The sequence below is a fragment of the Antechinus flavipes genome, chromosome 4 (genome assembly GCF_016432865.1).
Source record: "Antechinus flavipes isolate AdamAnt ecotype Samford, QLD, Australia chromosome 4, AdamAnt_v2, whole genome shotgun sequence".
Taxonomy (NCBI): domain Eukaryota; kingdom Metazoa; phylum Chordata; class Mammalia; order Dasyuromorphia; family Dasyuridae; genus Antechinus; species Antechinus flavipes.
Genome location: NC_067401.1, coordinates 217,772,355 through 217,794,342, shown reverse-complemented (window position 1 = coordinate 217,794,342; position 21,988 = coordinate 217,772,355). Strand labels below are relative to the sequence as shown.

Below are 21,988 nucleotides of genomic sequence, written 5' to 3'. Positions count from 1 at the left end.
ACATAAAATCAAAAAAGAAACCAATTATATATAAATGCAATTTAAATATATACCATAGATATTATATTAATTTATAAACAAACTATCTATATTATATGTATAACTATACAAACACTCCAAAGAAATATATTCTTTTCAAAGAAAAGAAATATTAAATCCTTATAAATATGATAGATAGATAAATGAATCTATCACATATATAAGAATTTTGGTTTTGTTTTTAGTGAGGCAGAAAAGACGGGAGGCAGAAAAAAAATACATTTTTGATAATTGAAAAGATAAAGTTTTATTTTTAAAATTTAGGTCCCAAGTTGAGAATCCCTGATTTGAAGTAGATTTCATAGTAGTGCCCACCTCCTTGTGCCCCTCCCCTCTTTAGGTGGTACATGTAATCATCAAGTTTTGTTCATTTTAAAAAACTATTTTCTGAATTGTTAATGTTCATTTGAGCATGTTCCTTCTGTCCCCCCCACAAAAAACGCTAAACAGAACCAAACACTCAATAAATTCTAGTGACTATTACTTTCAAGGCAAAATTCTCTGATGGTGTTCAAAGCCCTTGGTAACCTGTGTGTGTGTGTGAACCCCTTCCCCAGACCTTTCCTGCCTTTTTACACTCCTCACATACTCTGATATTAAAGTGACACAGAATAACCTTGCAATTCCTAAAACAAGACACTCTGTCTCCTGACTGCTCAAATTTTTTTTTTTTAAACCAGTTTTCTCTCATGCCTTCCCTGACTCTCTTGGTTTTCTGCAAGTCCCAACTAAAATCCCACTGTCTATAAGAAGCCTTCCTGATCACCCTTAATTCTGGTGTCATCTCTCTAGTGACTATTTCCAACTTTTTATGAATATAGCTTCTTTGAGGAAACTTGTCTTTCCTTCATTAGATTGTAAGCTCTTGAAAACAGATTGTCTTTTGATTTTCTTTGTAATCCCAGTGCCTTTGCTCAGTGCCTACAACATAAGATATCCTTAATACATGTTTATTGACTAATTTCTTGCTAATGTTCATTTTGACTCTGGAATATCTAAAAACTAAACAAAAATAGCAAAAGCATATATAATGCTTCATTGTTTTGATGTACAGTCTTTTTAAAATATTTTATTCCTTCCTCAATTACATGTAAAAACATTTTTTTAAACATTTTTAAAGAAGTTTTAAGCTCCAAATTATATTCCTCCCTTCCCCCTCCCTGAGACAGTAAACAATCTGATACAGGCTATGTATCATGCAAAATAGTAGCAATTTTGTGCAAGAAGACTTAAAACAAAAAAAAAAAGAAAGGAAAAAGTGAAGACAGAAAAAAGACAAATGGAAATAAAGACAAAAGGAAAAAAGAAGAAAGGAAGGAGGGAAAGAAAGAAGGAAGGCAGGAAGGAAGGCAGGAAAGAAGGAAGACAGGAAGGAAGGCAGGAAGGCAGGAAGAAAGGAAGGAAAGAAAGAAGGAAGGAAGGAAGGAAGAAAGGAAGGAAGGAAGGAAGGAAGGAAGGAAGGAAGGAAGGAAGAAAGGAAGGAAGGGAGGGAGGAAGAAAGGAAGAAAAATGAACAAAAATAAGCTTTGGTCTATATTCAGACATCAGTTCTTTCTCTGGGGATGAATAGCATTTTTTATGATGAATCCTTGGACCTTGGATCATTGTATTGCTTAGAATAGTTAAGATATTTACAATTCTTTATCATACAATGTTACCTTTACTATGTATAGTGTTCTTCTAGTTTGGCTCACTTCACTTTGCATCAACTCATGCAAGTCTTTTAGATCTGCAATCTTACAGAGAAAGTTCTTGCACCATATGTATTCTAGGGAATTGTGAAATCATCCAGAAGAGGGGAGGTTACCTTAAGGAATCTTCAGGTAGAAGGAACTCTCAAAACTAGAAGCAATCTTCATGTATATCTAGTCCAATCCACATCCAATCACTAATCCCTTTGTTTGACAGTATACATAAAAAGTAATCATTCTTCTTATAGACATTGACTTAGGAGGAACATATTGTCTACTGAGAAAGTCCAGGTCAGTGTGAGGCTAATTGAGAGGAAGTTTTTCCCTACAAACTCAATCAACATAGATATGATTCTACAGCTTCTACCTATTGCTCCTTATTTTGTCCTGTGGGGCCAAGCAGAACTAGTCTAACTTATTCTGTCACGTACAAAATATTAACTTCTTTAATCTTATACTTTTATTGTTCTAAATTAGCTTCTTTGCAAATTCTACCCATTGCTTCTCATTTTGTCCTCTGGGTCAAGCAGAGGAAGTTAAATCCTTCTTCCATAGGATTTTTTATTAAGTCTTCTCAGTCATGTTCGATTCTTCATGACCCCATTTGGCTTCCATAGCATGATGACATGAAAAGAGCACTGAATTTGGCATGAGAGCATCTTGGTTCAAATACCACTTTTTTCACTCTCACTATCTATGTCACTTTAGACAAGTAATTTGACCTCTTAGTCTCATTATTCACATGTAAGGAGAAATGAAAGTTGAACTGGATGGCCATTAAAGCTCATTCTAACTCTATATATGTATATGAATCAATGATCCTATAACCACCCTTCAAATATATGAAAACAGATATCATGTTCCTCCCAAATCTCTCATTCAGGATAAGCATCTTTCCTTTTTTCAGTCCTTATATGACACTATCTTAAAGACTTCACAAAACTTGTTGCCTTTCTGTTCATGTTCACCAGTTTATAAGATCATGCCTAAAATATGGTACCAATATAATATTACAGATATGTTCTAACCAGGTCAGAGGACAGAGGGATAACACCTCCTATTCCTGGATATTATGCTTCTCAATACAGCTCTAGATTGCTTTGACATTTATGGCTGTTATATTACACTGTTGAGTCATATCAATCTTGTAGTCCAGTAAAATCCTCAGATATATTTAAAGATGACCTGCTGTCTTGTACTTGTGAAGTTGGCATCTTGCCTCTAGACAGGGATGTTGTCTATCTATAGGTAGTCCCCCTATCAAAAATAGCCATACATTTGTTTCCCAACTAGAATCTTCCTCTCCTATGTGACTATATTTGATAGCTTCTTACCAAGTGTCCATTTCTTATTTTAGTCTCATGTTATTGAACCCTAACAAGTGTTTCTTTCCATGCACATTATCTCCATTCCTTTGTTCTCTGCCCTTTTCTCCACTCAGAAGTGACGATTTAGAGAAAATTTCCATTCTTTTCAAAATAAACTTTTTAATTAATATTCTTTAGCTAAATTTTTAAATTAATATTCTTTAGCTATTCCCTCTAGCCTGCTATGTACATTAAGCAGCTCATTTGACCTTTTGCACGATCCATAGAACTTCTCCTACCAGTTACATTTTCTGGGTCTAATTTCATCTCAGTCTCCTTATTTCTCTCACATTGTGTTGTTGATGAAAAGTTATTATTAGCAATAAATTACAAATAAATGCATGAGCAAGCATTTATTTCTAAGCAGCTATAATGTGAGGTAGCTAGGTGACACTTGGACTTGGAATCAGGAAGTCTCATCTTCATGAGTTCAAATCCTATCCAAACACATACTAGTTATGTGATTCTGAATAAAGCATTTAATCCTGTTTACCTCCATTTCCTCATCTGTAAAATGAGTTGGAGAAGGAAATGGCAACCAACTTCAGTATATTTGTCAAGTCCCCGAAAGGGGTCATGAAGAGTTGGAAATGACTGAAACAACTAGACAACAACAAATGTACTATGAGCTGGGCATTATGCTGGGTGTTTGGGAATACAAATTTTTGCCACAAGGAACTTACTGGAAGAGATAGAATGTAGGATCATGGGATCATAAATTTGGAATTAAAAAGGAATCTAGACATCACCTATTCCAGCTCTTTTTTATAGTTGAGGAAATTGAGACTCAGAGAGATTAAGTGATTTGTCTAAGGTCACATAGATTTGTTAACTAACTAGCAAAACCAAGAATCTAACTGGGATCTCTAACTCCCAACCAATGTTCTTTCAGAAAGGAAGTCATAGTGATTATAGTATAGCCACAAGGCAGTCAACTATTATCCCTTTCTAATGGAAATGGTTGCATTGATTTTATTGTTCTCAGAGCAAGAGCAAGAGTAAGGGGTAGAAGGCTTCATATAATACCTATTTATGATGACCATGGTACCCAGAATGAGTAGACATGGCCTCTGTGATTTTGTGGTGGATGACTAGAGGGAATGTAAAGCTGGTCATGGGCCAGCTTTATAAAGTAGATAGATGGGTTTTCTTTCATTCAACAGACATGATACTTTAGTCTCAAAGTAGTGGAATAATTCCCCCAGGTTGGATGGGTGAGAGAGGACTTGGTTTCTGAAAATGGAGGTTTCTATTCTTGGTATTGAGAAAAGATTGTAGCAGGACATATAGCAAGATGTTTGCCCTAATTAGGCTGTCATTTCCTTATAGATAGCTATAAGAGAAAAAAAAAGTCTCAAAAATGGCTCTAGATAGCAGAATGGAAAAGCACTGTATTGAAAGCAGAAACATTAGAATTTCTGCTTTGAAAGAGCTCAAATCACAATTTGGGAAGACAACACAAATAGGATAGTTAAGTTGTGTGAAAAACGTAAAGGCCCAGAGTTCTTTAGGGTTTATCAGTGGGCAAATAGCAAGGCTAATGGGGTTGTTAAGGTTCTAGTGCAATCTCAGGGAGCAAGAGAAGGATTGGACTTCTGGGGAAGGTTCCATAAGTCAGGGGCTCTGCCTTCTGGTGCCTTGTGATGATCTCTGATTGGGCAGAGTTCAGACTTTAATAACAATTTAATAATAATCTTTTTTGATTCCATACGCCTTCAGTTTTAAGTCTAAAAGTTCTCCAGTTCTTTTAGTGGCATTTATCTTACAGGCAATCGAGGACTTCTCTTTGAAGCTGGAAATGTTCAGGAAGGCCTAGATCTCACCAGTACCACTCCTGGCTACAGATGGCAGATTGTTCCCAATGCTAGCTCTCCATTTGGATTCTGGTCAGAGGAGGGGCAACATTACAGGTATGTGATAGATTTTGGGAAAAGGTGGAGGAGCCATGACATTATAAGCAAGAAGATTTGGACTGAGAAAGCAGACTATATGTCCTTTTGAGGGGAGAATAAGTAAAATTTTAAAAGTATTATTTTGTTTTTAAAGATATTCACTTACTTGAAAGAATACCACTTAGTCTGGGGTATACTAATTGGTCATTAGTGTGAGCTGTGCTAGATCCAGCACCTATTGGACTAAGACATAATTATTAAATTTTCAATGTGAGCATTTACACTTTGGAAATCAGCAAATTCCACAAATCAGGACTTGATATATATTTTTGATTATCTTGATTTAAAGTGGAGAAATTATTAACAATAATGCAGGTTAAACTGAAAAATGTGATACCATACATTTGTCCCGCTCTGGAGGACCTGGTTACATATTTACCAGAACATCATAACATTAACTAATTGAATAGCAGTAAAATTTAGTTTCTTAGGCTATATGCTGCCAACCTTTTTGTGAATGAGGATTTTTTCATGTCAAAATTTCATGAACTAATTCAAGAATGTAATTAAATTGCTAATATCTGTCCTTGAGAGGTAGCATGATGTTGTGGATAGGGCACTGGACCTGGACTCAAATCTCATCTTAATGACTGATTATGTGACTCTGGCAAATTTTTTAATTTGGCTTCTATGAACTTGTTTGATTAATTAAAATATATAATTGATATCTACATTTTAATATAATTGTTTTCCTTTGTGATTCTTCATATTTATTTTATGCATTTAAACATATTGTCCTGAAGGGATCTGTGGATTCCATCAGACTAAGGCTTCTCCAGACTGTCAGAGGGGACCATGACGTGAAAAAAAGATGAACAATCTCAGACATAACCTCTCTGTGTCCCCCATAACCAAATCTGGGCTTCTCCCTTTTCTGTGATACAGTAGTAGTGTTCATTCCTACACCTGTTATCCCCAAATGTTTTAATTCAGTGTGGCATGTGAAATCTGAGTGGTGGGTGGTCAGTGGTTGGGAGAACAATGAAACCATTTAGCAATTAACAATTTTCAAATTCAACATTTAAATAAGTGAATACTATAGGGAGGCTGTGCATTAGAGGAAATACCAATAGGTCTAGAGTTGATGAATTTGGATTCAAATGCCAAGCCATTTAACCTTCTTGGGCCTTGGTTTCCTAATCTATAAAATGTGCAAGATGCATACATGATTTCTGAGATTATTGATTTAAAAAAAGTTAAATCACATGATAAGTGTTGGAATTATAAATACAGAAACAAAACAGTTTCCCTGCCCTCAAGGATATTATATTCTATTTGAGGAGGGGTCCAAAATTATATGAAGTAATAAATGCAAAGCAATTTGAGGATAGAGAGTGGATCAAGAAATCAATGAATAAGCTTTTTATTAAGCATCAGGCTAGGCTAGGGGATACAAAGAAAGACAAAACCAGCATCTGGTCTTAAGGAGCTCACAATTTCTTCCCTCAAAGAACTTGCATTCAAATGGAAGAAATTATATCTGTTTCTATCTCTATACCTACACACACACACACACACACACACACGCACATTTGTATGTATGTATATATACACACATATGTATACACATATACACATTGTAAATAAATAATCAATAAATGCAAGATAAATACAGAATAGATGGAAAGTAACTTTAGAGGAAATGATACTAGGCGCTGGGAAAATCTCCTTTTTTCTTGATTTCTCTTGAGCTGGTTTTCTTTAAGTAAATCGAGATTACTAAAACTAATTGTTTGGAATAGAAAGTATTCCAGGTATAAGGCACAGCCAAGACATGAAGATAGCATATGGAGATGGAGTCTGAAGTATGAGAAAACGCAAGTAAATCAGTATGGCTGGATCATAGAATGAATGGAGGGCAGTAAGGTAGGAGTAATGGGAAGATAGGAAGGAGCTAGCTTGTAAAGAAATTATTCTAGGAATGCTTCATAAAGAAGGTAGCACTCTAGCTTGTAAGGAAAGTAAAAATGATGAGAAGTAGAGATGGGGAGTGAATGTATTCCATTCACAATTTTTGGGAGATGAAGATAGGTAGATTGGGGTAGAGTGTTGTGCAATTTGTGTGAATGCATACGTTTTTCAAAGATTCATAAATTTAGAACAGGAAGACTCTTATTTACAAGTCAATTCCAATCTTCAATCATTCTGTTTCTCCATCTTCATCTCTATCTCTCTGTCTTTGTCTCAATCTCTCTGTCTCTCTCACTATTTCTGTCACTGCTTCTGTCTTTTTGTCTCTGTGTCTGTCTGCTGTCTGTTTTCTTCTCTATCTTACTGCTCCCCCTCTCTGTCTCTTTCTGTATCACTATCTCTGTCTCTCTCTTTCTATCTCTGTTTCTCTCTGTCTCTGTCTCTGTCTCTCTTCTATCTTCCTCCCTTCTCTCCAATACAAGGGAAGAAAAGACCAGGAATGGATTCTTAGGTACCATTGGGTGGGGAGGGATTAAAATTTCCTGGATCTTGCCCTGAGCAAGGTTCCAGTTTGAGAGGAGCAATGAGAGTAAGGAATGGAGGGCAGAAGGTGCCAGCTATAGGGAAGTAGTTATAGGGAAGAAACTAAAACTCCATTTGAAGGGAGAGCCCAGCTTTTCTTGAGGCAACAAATCTTCATTATATAAAACAAAAATTTAGACACTGTCATACACATATAATCAAGCTTCATATGCCCGGTACCAAGTGTCTCACTCTCAAGCACTACAAAAGAGGGTAACATTGTATAGTAGAGAATACTTGACTTGGAGTCGGTAGGCTTGGGGTTCAATTCCCACCTCAGACACTTACTAGTTATTCTTTTAATTTCTATGTGACTCACTTTCCTCATCTATAAAATGAGAAAGTTAGATTCAATGTCCTCTAAGACTTTCTTCCATTTAAACAAGTTATTATGTTTGGCTTGTGATCTGGTGGGACATTTCTAAGTATCCACATCCACAATCATTCTGCTCTTGTAACATATGAATGTCTTATATTTATGCCTTCAGAGAAAGAAAACCATCTAGCTATAGGGCAGGTAGTGGAGATTTCAGTCCTTTCCTGGCAAAAGTCACTCTCTATTATGTAGCTCTCAGAACTGTTAGTATATATCCCTGAGCACAGGAATACAATGAAGTGTCAAGGCAGAGTCAACCATAGGTGTTTGTGAAAAAGCAGATTAGATCAATCAGATATGGTCTTTGAAAGAATTGAAAAAACACCCTTATGAACAGGTGCCCTCTCATTTAGCTAATCAAAGACAGAAGAAAGGGATAAGAACCATCAGTTCCTCTCTGTTTTTTAATTCAATCACTACAGTCACCTTTGTGAATAATCCTGATAAAAAGTCTTCTCCTTTTAGCTTTCTTTTCTCGGACTCCCTGGAAGCATAGGTTTGAGGAGAGGGTCTGATCTTATTTCCACAAATGCTTCCCTGATCTTATTCTTAGTATGTGAGTGTGTGAAGGATGAAGAGTGGGGGATGGTATGTGGGGGAAACCCCATCATCTTCTTCCTTTTCCTGTATCTCTTTCTTTTTTTGTCACTGGGGATGAACAAAATAGTCAGGTCCAGACTATTCTTAGCCCATCTATAGGAGGGGTCACATTACAGTGCTATCCAAAATACTCAAATTGGACTCATTTGTATCTGGCATGAGCAACCAGTGAAAGTGAATGGATGTCACTGGTTGGGGAATGATCGTACTGTTGTACATGAACGTAATGGAATATTATTCTTGTCTAGATCTGTGACTATTAATTTAGGGAACTCTCTCTGCCAAAGTATATCAGCAACTGTTCTGTTATTTATAGAACATGAATTGCCTGGGATCACATAGCTTTAGTATGTGTTAAAGGGAAGGCAGGGTGGTAAGCTAGAAAGAGTTATAGGCCCTTAGTTTGAATGCCATTGCTAAAGATTACCACCCATATAATTTTGGGCAAGTAATGGAACTTCCTTGTTCTGTGGATTTCTTTTCCATTAACGGAGGGAAATTAGATTAAATGGCTTTTAAATTCTAGCTCTAAGTTCCTATGAATTTGGTTCTTTCTGACCCTCAGGTTCCCATACTATATGACTTATTAGTAGATCATTGTGCTATAAGAAATGATGAATATGAAAAATTCAGAGAAAAGTGGGATAATTTATATGAACTGATGAAGAGTAAATTAAGAAGAACCACAACAATGTAAATGAAAAAAATCACTAAAAATAAGTAGAATTCGAAACCAGTAAAACACCAAAAATAGTTTTTCAATTAGATGGTTAAAGATACATACTTCCCTCCTCTTAGCAGAGAGGAAGGGCAGTACTGGGGTAGAATGTTATATTCTGCCTTCAAATGAGATCACTGGTTTGTTTATATTTTTTTACTGAACTGTTTTTCTTTTTTTATGACCCCCCCCAAGCTATCTACTTTTCCTAACTTTTCTATTTTTATTGAGGATATCATAACAGTGGTGTAGGAAACTAGATGGCACAGTGGGTAGATTGTTGGGTCTGAAATAAGGAAGATTTAAGTTCAGTTCAACTTCAACTATTTGCTAGTAGTGTGAACCTGAGGAATTTACTTAACTTCTATTTGCCTCAGTTTCCTCAACTGCAAATTGGATATAAGGGAAAGCTAGGTGGCATAATGGATAGAGTGCTAGTCTGGAATGAAGTAGACCCATCTTCCTGAATTCAAATCTGTCCTTATATTCTTAGTAGCTGAGAAAGTCACTTAACCTTGTTTACTTCAGTTTCTTCATCTATAAAATGAACTGGAGAAGGAAATGGAAAACTATCTCAGTATCCCTGCCAAGAAAAATCCAAATTAGGTCATAAAGTTAACATGATTGAATACAAACAACAAAAATGGAAATAATAAGGGTAACTACTCCCAAGGCTGTTGTGCCGATCAAATGAGAAAATAATTGTAAAGCACAGTGCCTGGCACATAGTAAGAGTTTAATAAATGTTTGTTATCATCCACTTAGTACCTCAGGCTTATACATAGTTATTATCCTCAAATCATTATTTTCTTCACTTCACTTCACATATAGCCAATCTGTTGCCAAAGACTGTTGATTTTACCTTTCTAATATCTCTTAAATATGCCCATTTCTCTCCTTTGATACTATGACCATCTTCATCACTTTACCTTTGGACTGTTGTAAAAGCCTGCTCGTTATTCTTCCTGTCCCAGATCTCTCCCCACTCCAATCCATCTTCCACTTAGCTGTCAAAAATCCAGGTTTTTATCATGTCCTTCCTGGTGACCTTCCCACCTCCCTCTCCACCCAATCTGTTTCACTGGCTCTCTATAACCGTCAGGATTGAACAGAAAATGTTCTTTTTTAGCATTCAAAGCCCTTCATAACTTGTCCTACTCCATCTTTCCAGTTTTCTTACACTTTATGTTGCTTTCCTCCCTCCCTTCCTCCCTCTTCCCCATGAACTCTGCACACTCTATATCCTGACTTGGATCATTTTCACTGGCTGATTCCTCCGTCTGGAAGGCTCTCTCCTCACCTCATCTGCCTCCTGGCTTCTCTAGTTTCCTTCTAGTTCCAGCAAAAGTCCCACCTTCTCCAGGAAGTCTTTCTTGATCCCCCTTAATTCTAATACATATCCTCCCTCTATTGATTATTTCCAACTCTTCCTGGTTATAGGTTATTAGTAGATCATTGTGCTATAAGAAATAGTAGTAATATATTTGTTTTTCCCTTTAGACAGTGAGATTTTGACACTTTTTGTTTGTTTGTTTCCTTTCATTGTATCCTCAGTGCTTAGCTCAGTGTCTAGTGTACTTAATATTAATTAATTATTATAAGAGAAGATTCACTTTTAGCATAGTGAGTAGGATGTATCACTGTGATATAAAAATAAAAGGCAGCAACATAATTTTCTTTTCTCTTCCTTCTCTCCTTCCCTTTCTCCCTCTCTTTCTCCATCTCCATCCCTCCCTTTTTCCTTCCCTCTTTCCCTCCCTCTCTCCTTCCTTCTCTCCCTCTCTCTTTCCTTCCTTCTCTTCTTCTCTCCCTCCCTCCCTCCCTTCTTCTCTCTCTCTTCCTTCTTCTCTCTCTTTCCTTCCTTCTCTTCTTCTTCTTCTCTCCCTCCCTCCTTCTCTCTCTCTCATTCTTTCTCTCTCTCTCTCTCCCTCCCTCCCTCCTTCTCTTTCTCCCTCCCTCCCTCTTCTCTCTCTTCCTTTTTCTCTCTTTCCATTCATCCCTTCTTCCTTCCCTCCCTCCCTCCTTCCCTTTCTCCTCCTCCTCCTCCTCCTCCTCCTCCTCCTTCTTCTTCTTCTCTCTCTCTTTCTCTCTCTCTCTCTCTCTCTCTCTCTCTCTCTCTCTCTCTCTCTCCTTCCTTCCTTTCTTCCAGAAGGTCCTCTAGACCAGTCATAGAGATTTTGAGCCTAGTCCATTTTATATGAATGATTTTTTAAAGAGACTCGCAGTCAAAGGAGGCAGGAATCATTTTTTTTTCCTTATCACCATCAAGTCAAATAAGCAAAAAGAGACATTGTAAAGTTATTTAGGATTTGGTTTTTTTCCATGACTAGTGTTTCCTCTACTTTCCAGGGCTCGGCTCAGTGGATTCTTTGTTGTCCCAGAGACAAATAACTATACTTTTTGGATCAAGGCAGATAGCCCAGCCTCTTTGTACTTCAGTCAATCAGAAGATCCAGGGACCAAGGTATTCTATTCATATTCCCTCTTCTCTTTCTTCCCATCTCTATTAACCCATCACCAGGTCTCAAAAAAAGACCACAGAACCTTCATGAATTTCTGATGGCAGGACAGATAGATAGATATAACCTGATAGAAAGAAAATCTTGGCAGCTCTCCCCTTGCAACACCCCCTGTGCCCTGAGAACATCAGAAGCCCTTTTTGGGAAATGGTGCCACCTAGAATAGAAGGACTATCTTCAATAGAAGTACAAATAGAAATTCACTGTCATTGACAAAAGGCGTTTTCAATTTTATTTTGTTTTTGGTTTTGATTTAAAATTTTAATTTGATGCTATGGAAACCAACCAATCTTTAAACCAGAGTGATAAAGAGTCAGGGACCTGAGTTTGAATCTTAGCTCTGTCACTTGTGATCTGACCTTGTCTGATCTTTGGCAGTTGACTTATTTCTTTGAGTCTCGGTTTACTCATTTGTAAAATGAGAGGATTGGGTTAGATGACCTTTAAGCTCCCCTCTAGATATAAAACTATGATGTTTTGTATGTTCCAAGTCTTTGAAAGTCTCAGTCTAAAATTTTTTCTGGTTGGTTAGAGTGCCCTCATGTGTTTCTACCATGTAATATAAGCATCTGTACAATTCATAATGACATTTTTTTTTCCTAGTCTTGCTTTCATTATTTGAGTTAAATTCTAAAGAACATACAGCTGTAGGATTCTTCTGGGTCACCCAAACTATCAATACTTGAATTCTTCATTTGGCAGATCTAGTATAAACCCAGTTTTGCTTTTAGTTATGCTTGCAACCAAGGAAAGCAATCCCAGAATCACAGACTATTTGGAACCTTAGAGGCTATCTAATATAACCCACACATGAACAAAAATCTTCTCAATGACATGTCCAGAAAATGTTCATTTAACCTTTTCTTGAAATTTGAGGGTGATGATCAACTCACTATATAGCCAGATGATTCTAGACTAGTTTTCATAAAGAACTGGATTCAAATCCTATCTCAGATCCTGTGTGACCTTAGGCACATTCCTTGATCTTGTTGACTTCAGTTTCCTCACCTGTAAACTGAGAGGGTGAGATTCAGGGACTTTTATGGTCTCATTTAGCTCTAGAGCCATATTTTTTAGATGTAGTTACTTTTGCTTTTGGATAGTTCTAATTGGAAGGAAAGTTTTTTTTATCTAATTCTATCTTCTGGCTATTTTGTACTTTGCCCATTTCTATCAAAAGTTTGGAAAATGTTCAGGACCACAGAGCAAAGATGAGAATAATTGAGCTTTTTTGTAATAAAGTTCTGACCAGTATGGTATGGTCTAGGAGATCCCAGGCTTTACCCATAATACTCAGGAAATGACATGATTTTTGTCTTAGATAGATGAAGAACCAGAAACTCACCCCAGACGAAACTTTATTTTACACATGGGGGAAATTGAGGCCCCAATAAGCTAAGGGACTTGTCCAATATCACATAGGATTATATTTGGAGACAGAAAAGACTTGAAAGTTAGCCCAATGTTAAAGATGGGAGAAGTGATGGGAAAAAGAGCTCCAAAAGACTAAGGGACTTGTCCAAAGTGACACAGGTGATAAAGAGAAGACCTAGAATATGAAATGAGGTCCCAATTGAATATGCTTTTTGCATTGGGATAGTCATTTTCTAATGCCTCTTTATGTTTTCTTGGCATTCTAATGAAAATGAAAAAGTGTAGCAGAGAGATATGGAGATACATCTAACTATAATTTCCCAGGGACGCCTCTGTCAACTCTTTTATGAATGAATAACCTGATTTTCTTATTTTAAGGACAGGACAATTTTTAAGGGTTATTTAGCCACTTCCTTACTGGTATGAGGATAGACCTGAAAACGCAAGAGTTTTTATCTTGGGATATTTATTTGATATAGGTAAAAGTAGCTTTCATTCAGGATGGCATAGCTGACTGGTTTGATTCCTGGGAGATGAATGGGCATTTGGAGACCTGGCAACAGAAGTCCCCAAAGTTGGAATTGTTGGGTGGAACAAAGTACTACCTGGAAGCTGAACACTATGGCATAACTCCTAGTCGTGGGATGAGCATTGGGGTCCAGATTCACAACACTTGGCTGAATCCTGATGTGATCAATACCTACCATCGAGAGAAGCTCCAGATCCGAGCCAGTGCTCAGAGGCTCCCAGAGATACAGGTGAATTTTACCTTCGGTATGCATTAAAGCTAAAGCCAAAGCAGGAACTTAGCTCTTAAAATGAGGTAGCCATGGCCTTGTGGAAATGACACAGTACTGGGAGTCCCACTACTGGTGCAGATTAGCTGTGTGACTGAGTAAGTCATCTCCTCATTTTAAACTTCAATTTCCTGATGATATAAAAAGAGAGCACCTACTCCATATCCCTTATAGGTCTGTTATAAAGACAAATGGGATGATAGTTTTGAAAGTATCCTGCAAAAATATTATTTCTCTATGAGGTACTGGCAGAAATCTGTAATTCCAGCTACAAGGGAAGGCCGAAACTGGCAGATCTCCTGCACTCACTTATTCTAAACTGCAATGATCTGTATTGATCATGTGTTTGCACTAAACTTGGTATCAGTCTAATAAGCCTTAGAAAATACTGGGGACTGAGAGAGGGGACAGCAAGTTGCCTAAGAAGAGGCAAACTGGCCAGTGTTGGAAATAGAATAGGTGAAAGGTCTTAGGTGGATCAATAGTGGAATTGACCCTTGAATAGCCTCTGAAATTCTATTATGAGCAAGATGTGGAAATCCATGTGGAGGGGGTGGGGATGAGAAGAAGGGAGGCAGGGAGGAAGGGAGAGAACAAGAGAAAAAGAAGTGAAAGAGAGAGCAAACAAGAAAGTAAGAGAGAGAACAAAGGAGAGAAACTTAGAGAGAATGAGAGAGATTAGAAAGAAGCAGAAAAAAGGGGAAGAGAAGAGAGAAAGGAAGGGGAAAAGAGGAAAAAAGGAAAAGAAAAATGAAGGAAGAAAAAAAGAAAAAAGTATCATTTATAGGACCATTGTACTGTTTTGGTTGGTTTTCCTGGTTTTAAGACTAAATTCCTGGTAAATTTTCATTGCCTTCACTGAATAAGAGCAGAAGTCTGAAACCCATCACTCATCAGGATCCTTGATCTGTGGCTGTTACTTTCTGACTACCACCCTTAGTCCTTTTAGCTTGTCCTCATCTTGTAAAAAGCAAAGGACTCTTATTCCATAGGAAAGGAGTCAGTATATAAATTATTTGCATTCATTTTAAAGGACCTTAAGAGCCTCGATTTAGACCTGGGACATCAGAAGCAATTTAATAAAATAGCTCATGTTTTTCTGATGAGAAAAATGGAACCCAAGCAAATGAAATAATTTGCTAAAAGTCACATAGACAGTCAGCATCAAAGGTGAGATTTAAATATTCAGTTAATGATAAGGATTGAGAATGGGGTATGAGGTAGTTTAAAAGAAATGCAACCAACTCTGGAGTTAGGGTATTCCAGCTCAAATATGAGCTCAGTTACCACTGTATGAGTTTGGACACATCACTCAATCCTTTTTTGATTTGTTTTCTCATCTGTTAATGAAAAATTGGACTTGATTTACTCTAAGGTAACTTCTGGCCCTAAATCTATGACCTGCAATTTTGGTGTTTCACCAAAGGAGATTGAGTAAGAACATTTATTTATCAAGGTTTAAAGAGGTCTTTGAATAATATCATTTGAACTTCTCAAGACAAGATAAATAGACATTTGGAATATAAAGATAGACTCATATTTATGGCAAGAACAGCATTTAGTAAATGGATAAAAGCCAAACTTCCCCCTTTTTGTTATTGTTCAGTTCTTTCAATTGTGTCCGACTCTTCATGATCCCCTTTACATTTTGTTTGGCAAAGATATTAAAGTAATTTGTCACCCAGATTCCTTCTCCAGTTCATTTAATAGGTGAGAAAATTTTAAGTTTACAAAGTTACAAACGGGATTAAGTGATTTAGCTATTATCTGAGGCCAGATTTGAACTCATGTAGATGAATCTTTCTGACCTCAGGTCAGGATATATACTCTGTGTTAAAACTGCTCCTTAGTTTCTAAATTATGGATGAATTTAAATACTGAAATTCAATTAAATTCAATAAATGTTTATTGAGTGTTTATAATGGGATGGGAAATGAACTACGCAATGGAGAAAATAAAAACAGTATTCTGAAAAAGAAATGATAAAGGTGAAATCTGACTGAATTAATTAGTATGAATTATTTCTTCTTGGCCTTCTTAAATTTTCAGATGCTAAAAGTGACTGGCACAGGAAAATTTTGTCTCACCTGGGATGGTGTCTCTAGCCTGCCAGTGACTGTAAATGCAACTGCTGCCCAGGTATGAGCCTATTCTTCCTCCCTGACACTAGAACCTTCCTTAATTACACATATAGATTTTCTACTTATTTATCTTTATATACTCATCATTCCAAGTGTTATTTTTTCCCCAACAGATCCAAAGAGTGATAGAAGAACTGCTCACAATAAAATGCAAAATGGAACCACTTTCAGCTCAAATACTTCTCCGTTTTGGATTTGAACAAGGTGCTCCCTTGACTTTGGTGAATTATGAACCACTTCCTCTTCAATTCAGTCTTCCTAGATCTGTGTGTAAAAAGGAAAGATTTATAAAAGGAAACAATTATAATTATCAGATTGTGTGGATTCTGGGGTTGTATTTTTAAACAAGTAAGAAAGTTGTTTTAAAAAAAAAAAGAAAGAAAGTTGTTTTTAAACTTTACATTTAGAAATGATAGCTAAATCATCAGCCTGCGCCTTTAACTGTAATTCTCTATATTTATACTCACAACTTGCATTCAAATTGTTGGACTAGATCCCTACAGCATGGCTGACCCAGAGAGTTCTAGGCATTACTATAAAGGACTGGAGTTTCCTTCTCATTACTAATCAGCTGCTTGAACTCGGCTTTTAGAAAAAGGATTTGATGAAAAAATGTAGCTAGAATAATTATCACAAAACAATGTCCTTTAAATCAGAGGCACACTCTTCCTTTGAGCACACACAGTCTCTGGGAGAGTAGGTTCAAGATTGAAATATAAATATAGGGGCAGTTAGGTAGTGCAGTGGATAGAGTACCAGCCCTAAAGTCGAGAGAAGCTGAGTTCAAGTCTGCCTCAGACACTTAACACTTCTAGATGTGTGACCCTGGGGAAGTCACTTAACCTTAATTGCCTAAGTAAAAAAAAAAAAAAAAAAAAAAAATCTATATCTATATCTATGTAATGAATCACACATGTAGAGAACACTAGAACACCCAGACCCAAAAAGTACCTCTAAACTCCTTTCCCTGAGAATTTTTTTGTCCCTTTTGTGGAGGTCTCATGCAATTTATTTATAAGTGCAATTCTCTTTTGGGTATCAACAATCAGGCATAAATCACTTATCACTCTTATGAAGGGATCACAGACCCTGAAGCTATAACACTGTCAGATGAGTTTCCCAATGAAAATATCTTTTATCCATCTTTTGGTACTTTTTCATTGGCTACTTTCTGGTATCTCCAGGTTAGTAATTAATTAGTTAATTAATTATTGCTTCTGGGAGACTGTCAGTGATTGATTCTGGCTCCTGATGAATCCTCTGGTGACTTGAATAGGTCTTCCAAGCCCTCATGATTGTCTGGACATTCTCTCAGAATAATCATTCGCCTAGGATCAGGAAGTAATAATTTAATTATTGTATATAGCATCTTAACGGCGTGCACATGGTACTTCCGCCCTTTAACTCCTCCTCCTCCCCTTCTCCTACCTAATATCCGGAAATAATAAATATAAATCCTATCATTATCACTTATCAGATGTGTGACCATGGGTAAACCCATGAAAGAGGGGACACCAGGTTGCCTAAGAAGAGGCAAACTGGCCAGTGTTGGAAATAGAATAGGTGAAAGGTCTTAGGTACATGTATCTTAAAAGATACATTCCTACCTTATGGCGATATAAAAATCCAATTAAGATAACATATCCAGAATACTCTTCAAACTTTCAAGTAATATGTAAACATTAGATATCATATACATATTGTCTTAATATACATCCTTGTAGATTACTTGAAAGTTTGCAAAGTATTCTACATATGTTATCTCAAGCAATATATATATATATATATATATATATGTACACATATATATACACACACACATATATATTAGCTATTATATACATATTGCTGTGGTGTTATAAATTCTCATGTATGAGCTAACATTTTGCAAAAAGTTATATATATTATTTCAATTGTATATATTCTGTATATATTATTTCAATTGAACCTATTAACAACCTCAGGAAAAAAAGGCATTCTAGGCATTGTTTTATAGGTGAGGTTAATTGACTTTTTGAGGGTCACATAGCTAATAAAGGCTGGATTTGAACTCATTAAGATAAAGCCTTCCTGACTCTAAGCCCTGTGCCTTATCTATTATGCTATCTAGCTGCCTTATCAGTTACATAAAGAGCTGATATAATCAAACTCAATTTTGACTTGTATATCATATTAAAATACAAAATTATTTGTATTTACTGTTTGGTTGTATATACTACCACATGGAGTGAATTCACCATATTGATTTCATTTTTGGAGACTTTGTTTTAAAGTTGTTTTTGGTGAATAATATGAATCTATTCCTTTGAGTATTGTACTTGAAAATATTGTATAATTTTGTCCATTTCTTTGCCACCAAATCTATCCCCAGGTCAGTCCTCTTAGAAAATGTTGAACTAAGGTGTTCAACAAACTTTTATTTTATGAGTTTATTGTATTAGGCTTTTTACATATATAGATGAAAAAGAATTTGTTACCTGCTCTTAAGGAAATTATATTCTAATAGGGAGTATTATACAAAGGGATACTGGAGCAAGCTAGTGCTTACATAACTGGAGACAGTTGTTAATTTTCGGTATAAGTGTCATTCAGTTGTGACCAACTTCTAGTGATCCCATTTGGGGTTTTGTTGGTCAAGATATTGTAGTGGTTTGGCATTTCCTGCTTCAACTGGTTTTACAGACGAGTAACTGAGAAAAGCTGTATTAAGTGACTTGCTCAGTCTCACAAAGTTAGCAAATGCCTGAGGCTAGATTTGAACTCAGTTAGGATGAACTTTCCTGAATTCAGGAACAATGCTCTATCTACTTCTGCCCTGTGTAAACTTTTACACTTCAGAAATTGTCAATTGTTACACATCAGATCTTGGTTGATTGTTTTGTTGGTTATCTAAACTTGAAAATGATGAAGAAAATGTTAATGTACAGATTAAACTTAAATGTGTTATGGGAATATGTAACATATGATTACATAAGTATAAGATAAGAGTATGAATACAAATTAGAAATTCTAAAAAAAAAAAAAAGTAAGTAAATTTGAGTGAGAGAACATGTTTGAATTTGGAAATACATTCTATTTTTACCTAACCTTTTCCCAACCCTTCTTTCTGGTCTTCTCTGATGTCCTTTTTCTCTTTAAGGTCACCCATCTTTTCTTTGTACTATGATTACTATCAGGTCTACAAGATTCTGGTCCTGATGGGGACCTAAGCAGTGGGACAGAGCCCTTCTGTGGACGGTTCAGCATCCACCAGCCTCAACAAGTTGTTAGAACATCAGAAACCATGCAGATGAGATACCAACTTGGTCAATATACACATGTAAGTCATAGTGCAATATCTATTTCAGGCTTCTTCTTACCTCTCCTTTAAAAATATCTATGTGAAGTAGTCACCAGAATAGACATTATTTCCCTGATTAGGGATTAGGAAACTGAGGCACAAAGTAATCATTGCTAAGAATTTTTGGCAATAGTAACATCCAGCTTATTTATTACCATATAAATGTATCCAATGTATCATGGAATCACTGATTACCATGTTCTGAACTTGAAGTCAGATGAAACTTGGGTTTAAATCTCTTGGACTCTTAATAACTGTGTGACCATGGAAAATTTGCTCATTTCCCTGAACCTCAATTTTAACTTATAGGAGGGTGAGTCCCAAACTTTTTTTTTCATTTCTCAAACTCCTTTTGATAGCCAAAACAACAAAAATGTGTTGTGAGTTCCCCTGAGTAATTTTAAATTTCTAACAATATTCTTTTAGATTTGTTCATAAATTTCTTCCAGTAACAGCAATTTTGTTATTAGAGTTTGATGTAATTGCTGCATGAACACAACATAATAATCCTGACAGTTTCAAATTGCTGCAGAAATGAATATACATATGCTTATCATGGAAGGAAAATTTATTTGTAACGTAATTGGGGAGCTTTTTTTTTTTTTTTTTTTTTTTTTTTTTTTACTGCTTAAGGTATCATCAATGTTTTTAGCTTTTAGCACAAACTTTATGTGCCATTATTGCACATAATGCATAACATTATATATATATATAATATATAAGGGTTTCCCTTATATATTGCACAATTGTCATAGAACTAGATCTAGAAAGAACCATAGACATTATCTTGTCCAAATCCTCCTTTGAAGATAAGGAACTAAGACTGAAGCAGGTTCAGCAACTTGCCTAAAATCATGCAAGAAGTAAGCTCAAAGTCCTCATCTTTAAAATGGGAATAGCAATATTTATCTTAAAGGATTCTTGTGAGAATCAAATGAAATCGTATTAAGGGCTTTTCTGTATCTTAATATGCTATGTAAACATCATCTATTATGATAATCACAATCACCATCATAACTAGTAAAAAATAGGATTATAGATTTAGAACTGGAAGAGACTTTGGGAAAATTTTTTTTTTTTTTTGGTTCACACTCCTCATTTTGCAGATTTGAAAACTGAGACCCAGAAAAATTAAGCATATAATAATACAATTTATATGTATTTTATAACATGTTGCATATTATAATATAAACTTATATTACATTAAAAACATTACATGTGATAAAATATAATATATAATATAATATACATTGTAATTGTGTAAACTGTGTAACAATGTAAAATATGCTACATGTAATATACAATATATTTACAAATCATGAACATATCATGTTTATCCCTAAATACTTTTAATTCTCCCTCCAAAATATGTTTGCTCATATCTCTGCATTCTCACTATTACTTCCTGAGTCGTGGTCCTTATTGCATGATGAACTGATTAGTAAATGACCTTTTCTTCCGCTGCTTTTCTGCTACTCCTTCCTGTTAATCCATTCTAAATAGATAGACATAGATATAAATATATAAAATTCAATAACCCAGTCCAGTAAACACTTATTAAGTACTTACTATAGACCAGGAAGTGTGCCAAACAATGAGAATAAAATTAATTTAAAAAATATAATGGGAGAGATAATACATTAGGTGTCAAAGCAGATAGAATGACAGGCTGGGAGTCAGGAAAAGGCATCTTTGAGTTTCAAATCCAGTTTCAAACACTTAGTAACTATATGATTTTAGGCAAGTCATTTAATCCTATTTGTTTTAGTTTCCTCATCTGTAAAATGAGCTGGGCAAGGAAATGGCAAACCATTTCAGTATCTCTGTCAAGAAAATGGGCTTATGAAGAGTCAGATGTGATTAAAAAGACTGGACAGAAATAACAATATATAAAAGGAAGCAGGGAAAAAATTGGGGTGGGACACAAGGATGTACCCAGCCAGAGGACATCTGGTTCCCTGGAATTCAAACTAGTCAGAGATGGGGTTTCAAAGTGGAATGAGCTGAGTCTAGTTTCTTTTTTTCAATAAAGAAGCATTGGAAGGAGCTTAGTATTCTGCCTTGTAGCCCTCCAATCTGAGGGGAGAGTTGGTTGAGGGAGGTGTGAATGAAGACTTGAGTATCCAGGAACACAGTCTGAAAACTGCTGCTATATACTAGTGAAATCATTTATCCTTACCCTATCTTGTTAACTTCTGCAATGCACTAGCCTTATTATGAAAATAGCTCAAATCCATCTTCAGACATTTACTAGACACTTACTTTAGTCACATTACTTTTTTTGTGTGTGATCCTGGATGAGTCACTTAATTTTTCTGAATCTCAGTTTTTACATATATAAAACAAGGCTAAAAATAACATTTACCTCATAAAGTTGTGGTGAAGATCAAATAAGATAACATATAAAGTATTTTGTAAACTTTAAAATGTTAAAAAATTGCTAGTTATTAAAGCTATTATCCCTTTCCCTTTAATAACTATATCATTCTAAAAATTCTATCTGTCCATCTATTTATCTATCTAGTTATCTACCATCTATCTACCTACCTATCTTTCCTTTTCTATCTCTAACGACTTAATC

General features: G+C 35.7%; 1 protein-coding gene across 1 annotated transcript in view; it reads left to right on the top strand.

Moving 5' to 3' along the window:
- Positions 1–21,988, top strand: part of PKHD1 (PKHD1 ciliary IPT domain containing fibrocystin/polyductin) — a 621,489-nt gene that overhangs the window by 43,484 nt on the left and 556,017 nt on the right. The window contains 6 exon segments of the mRNA XM_051996694.1: positions 4,866–5,007; positions 11,586–11,700; positions 13,609–13,887; positions 15,976–16,065; positions 16,181–16,271; positions 19,244–19,414. Coding sequence (XP_051852654.1) covers positions 4,866–5,007; positions 11,586–11,700; positions 13,609–13,887; positions 15,976–16,065; positions 16,181–16,271; positions 19,244–19,414 — 888 coding nt within the window.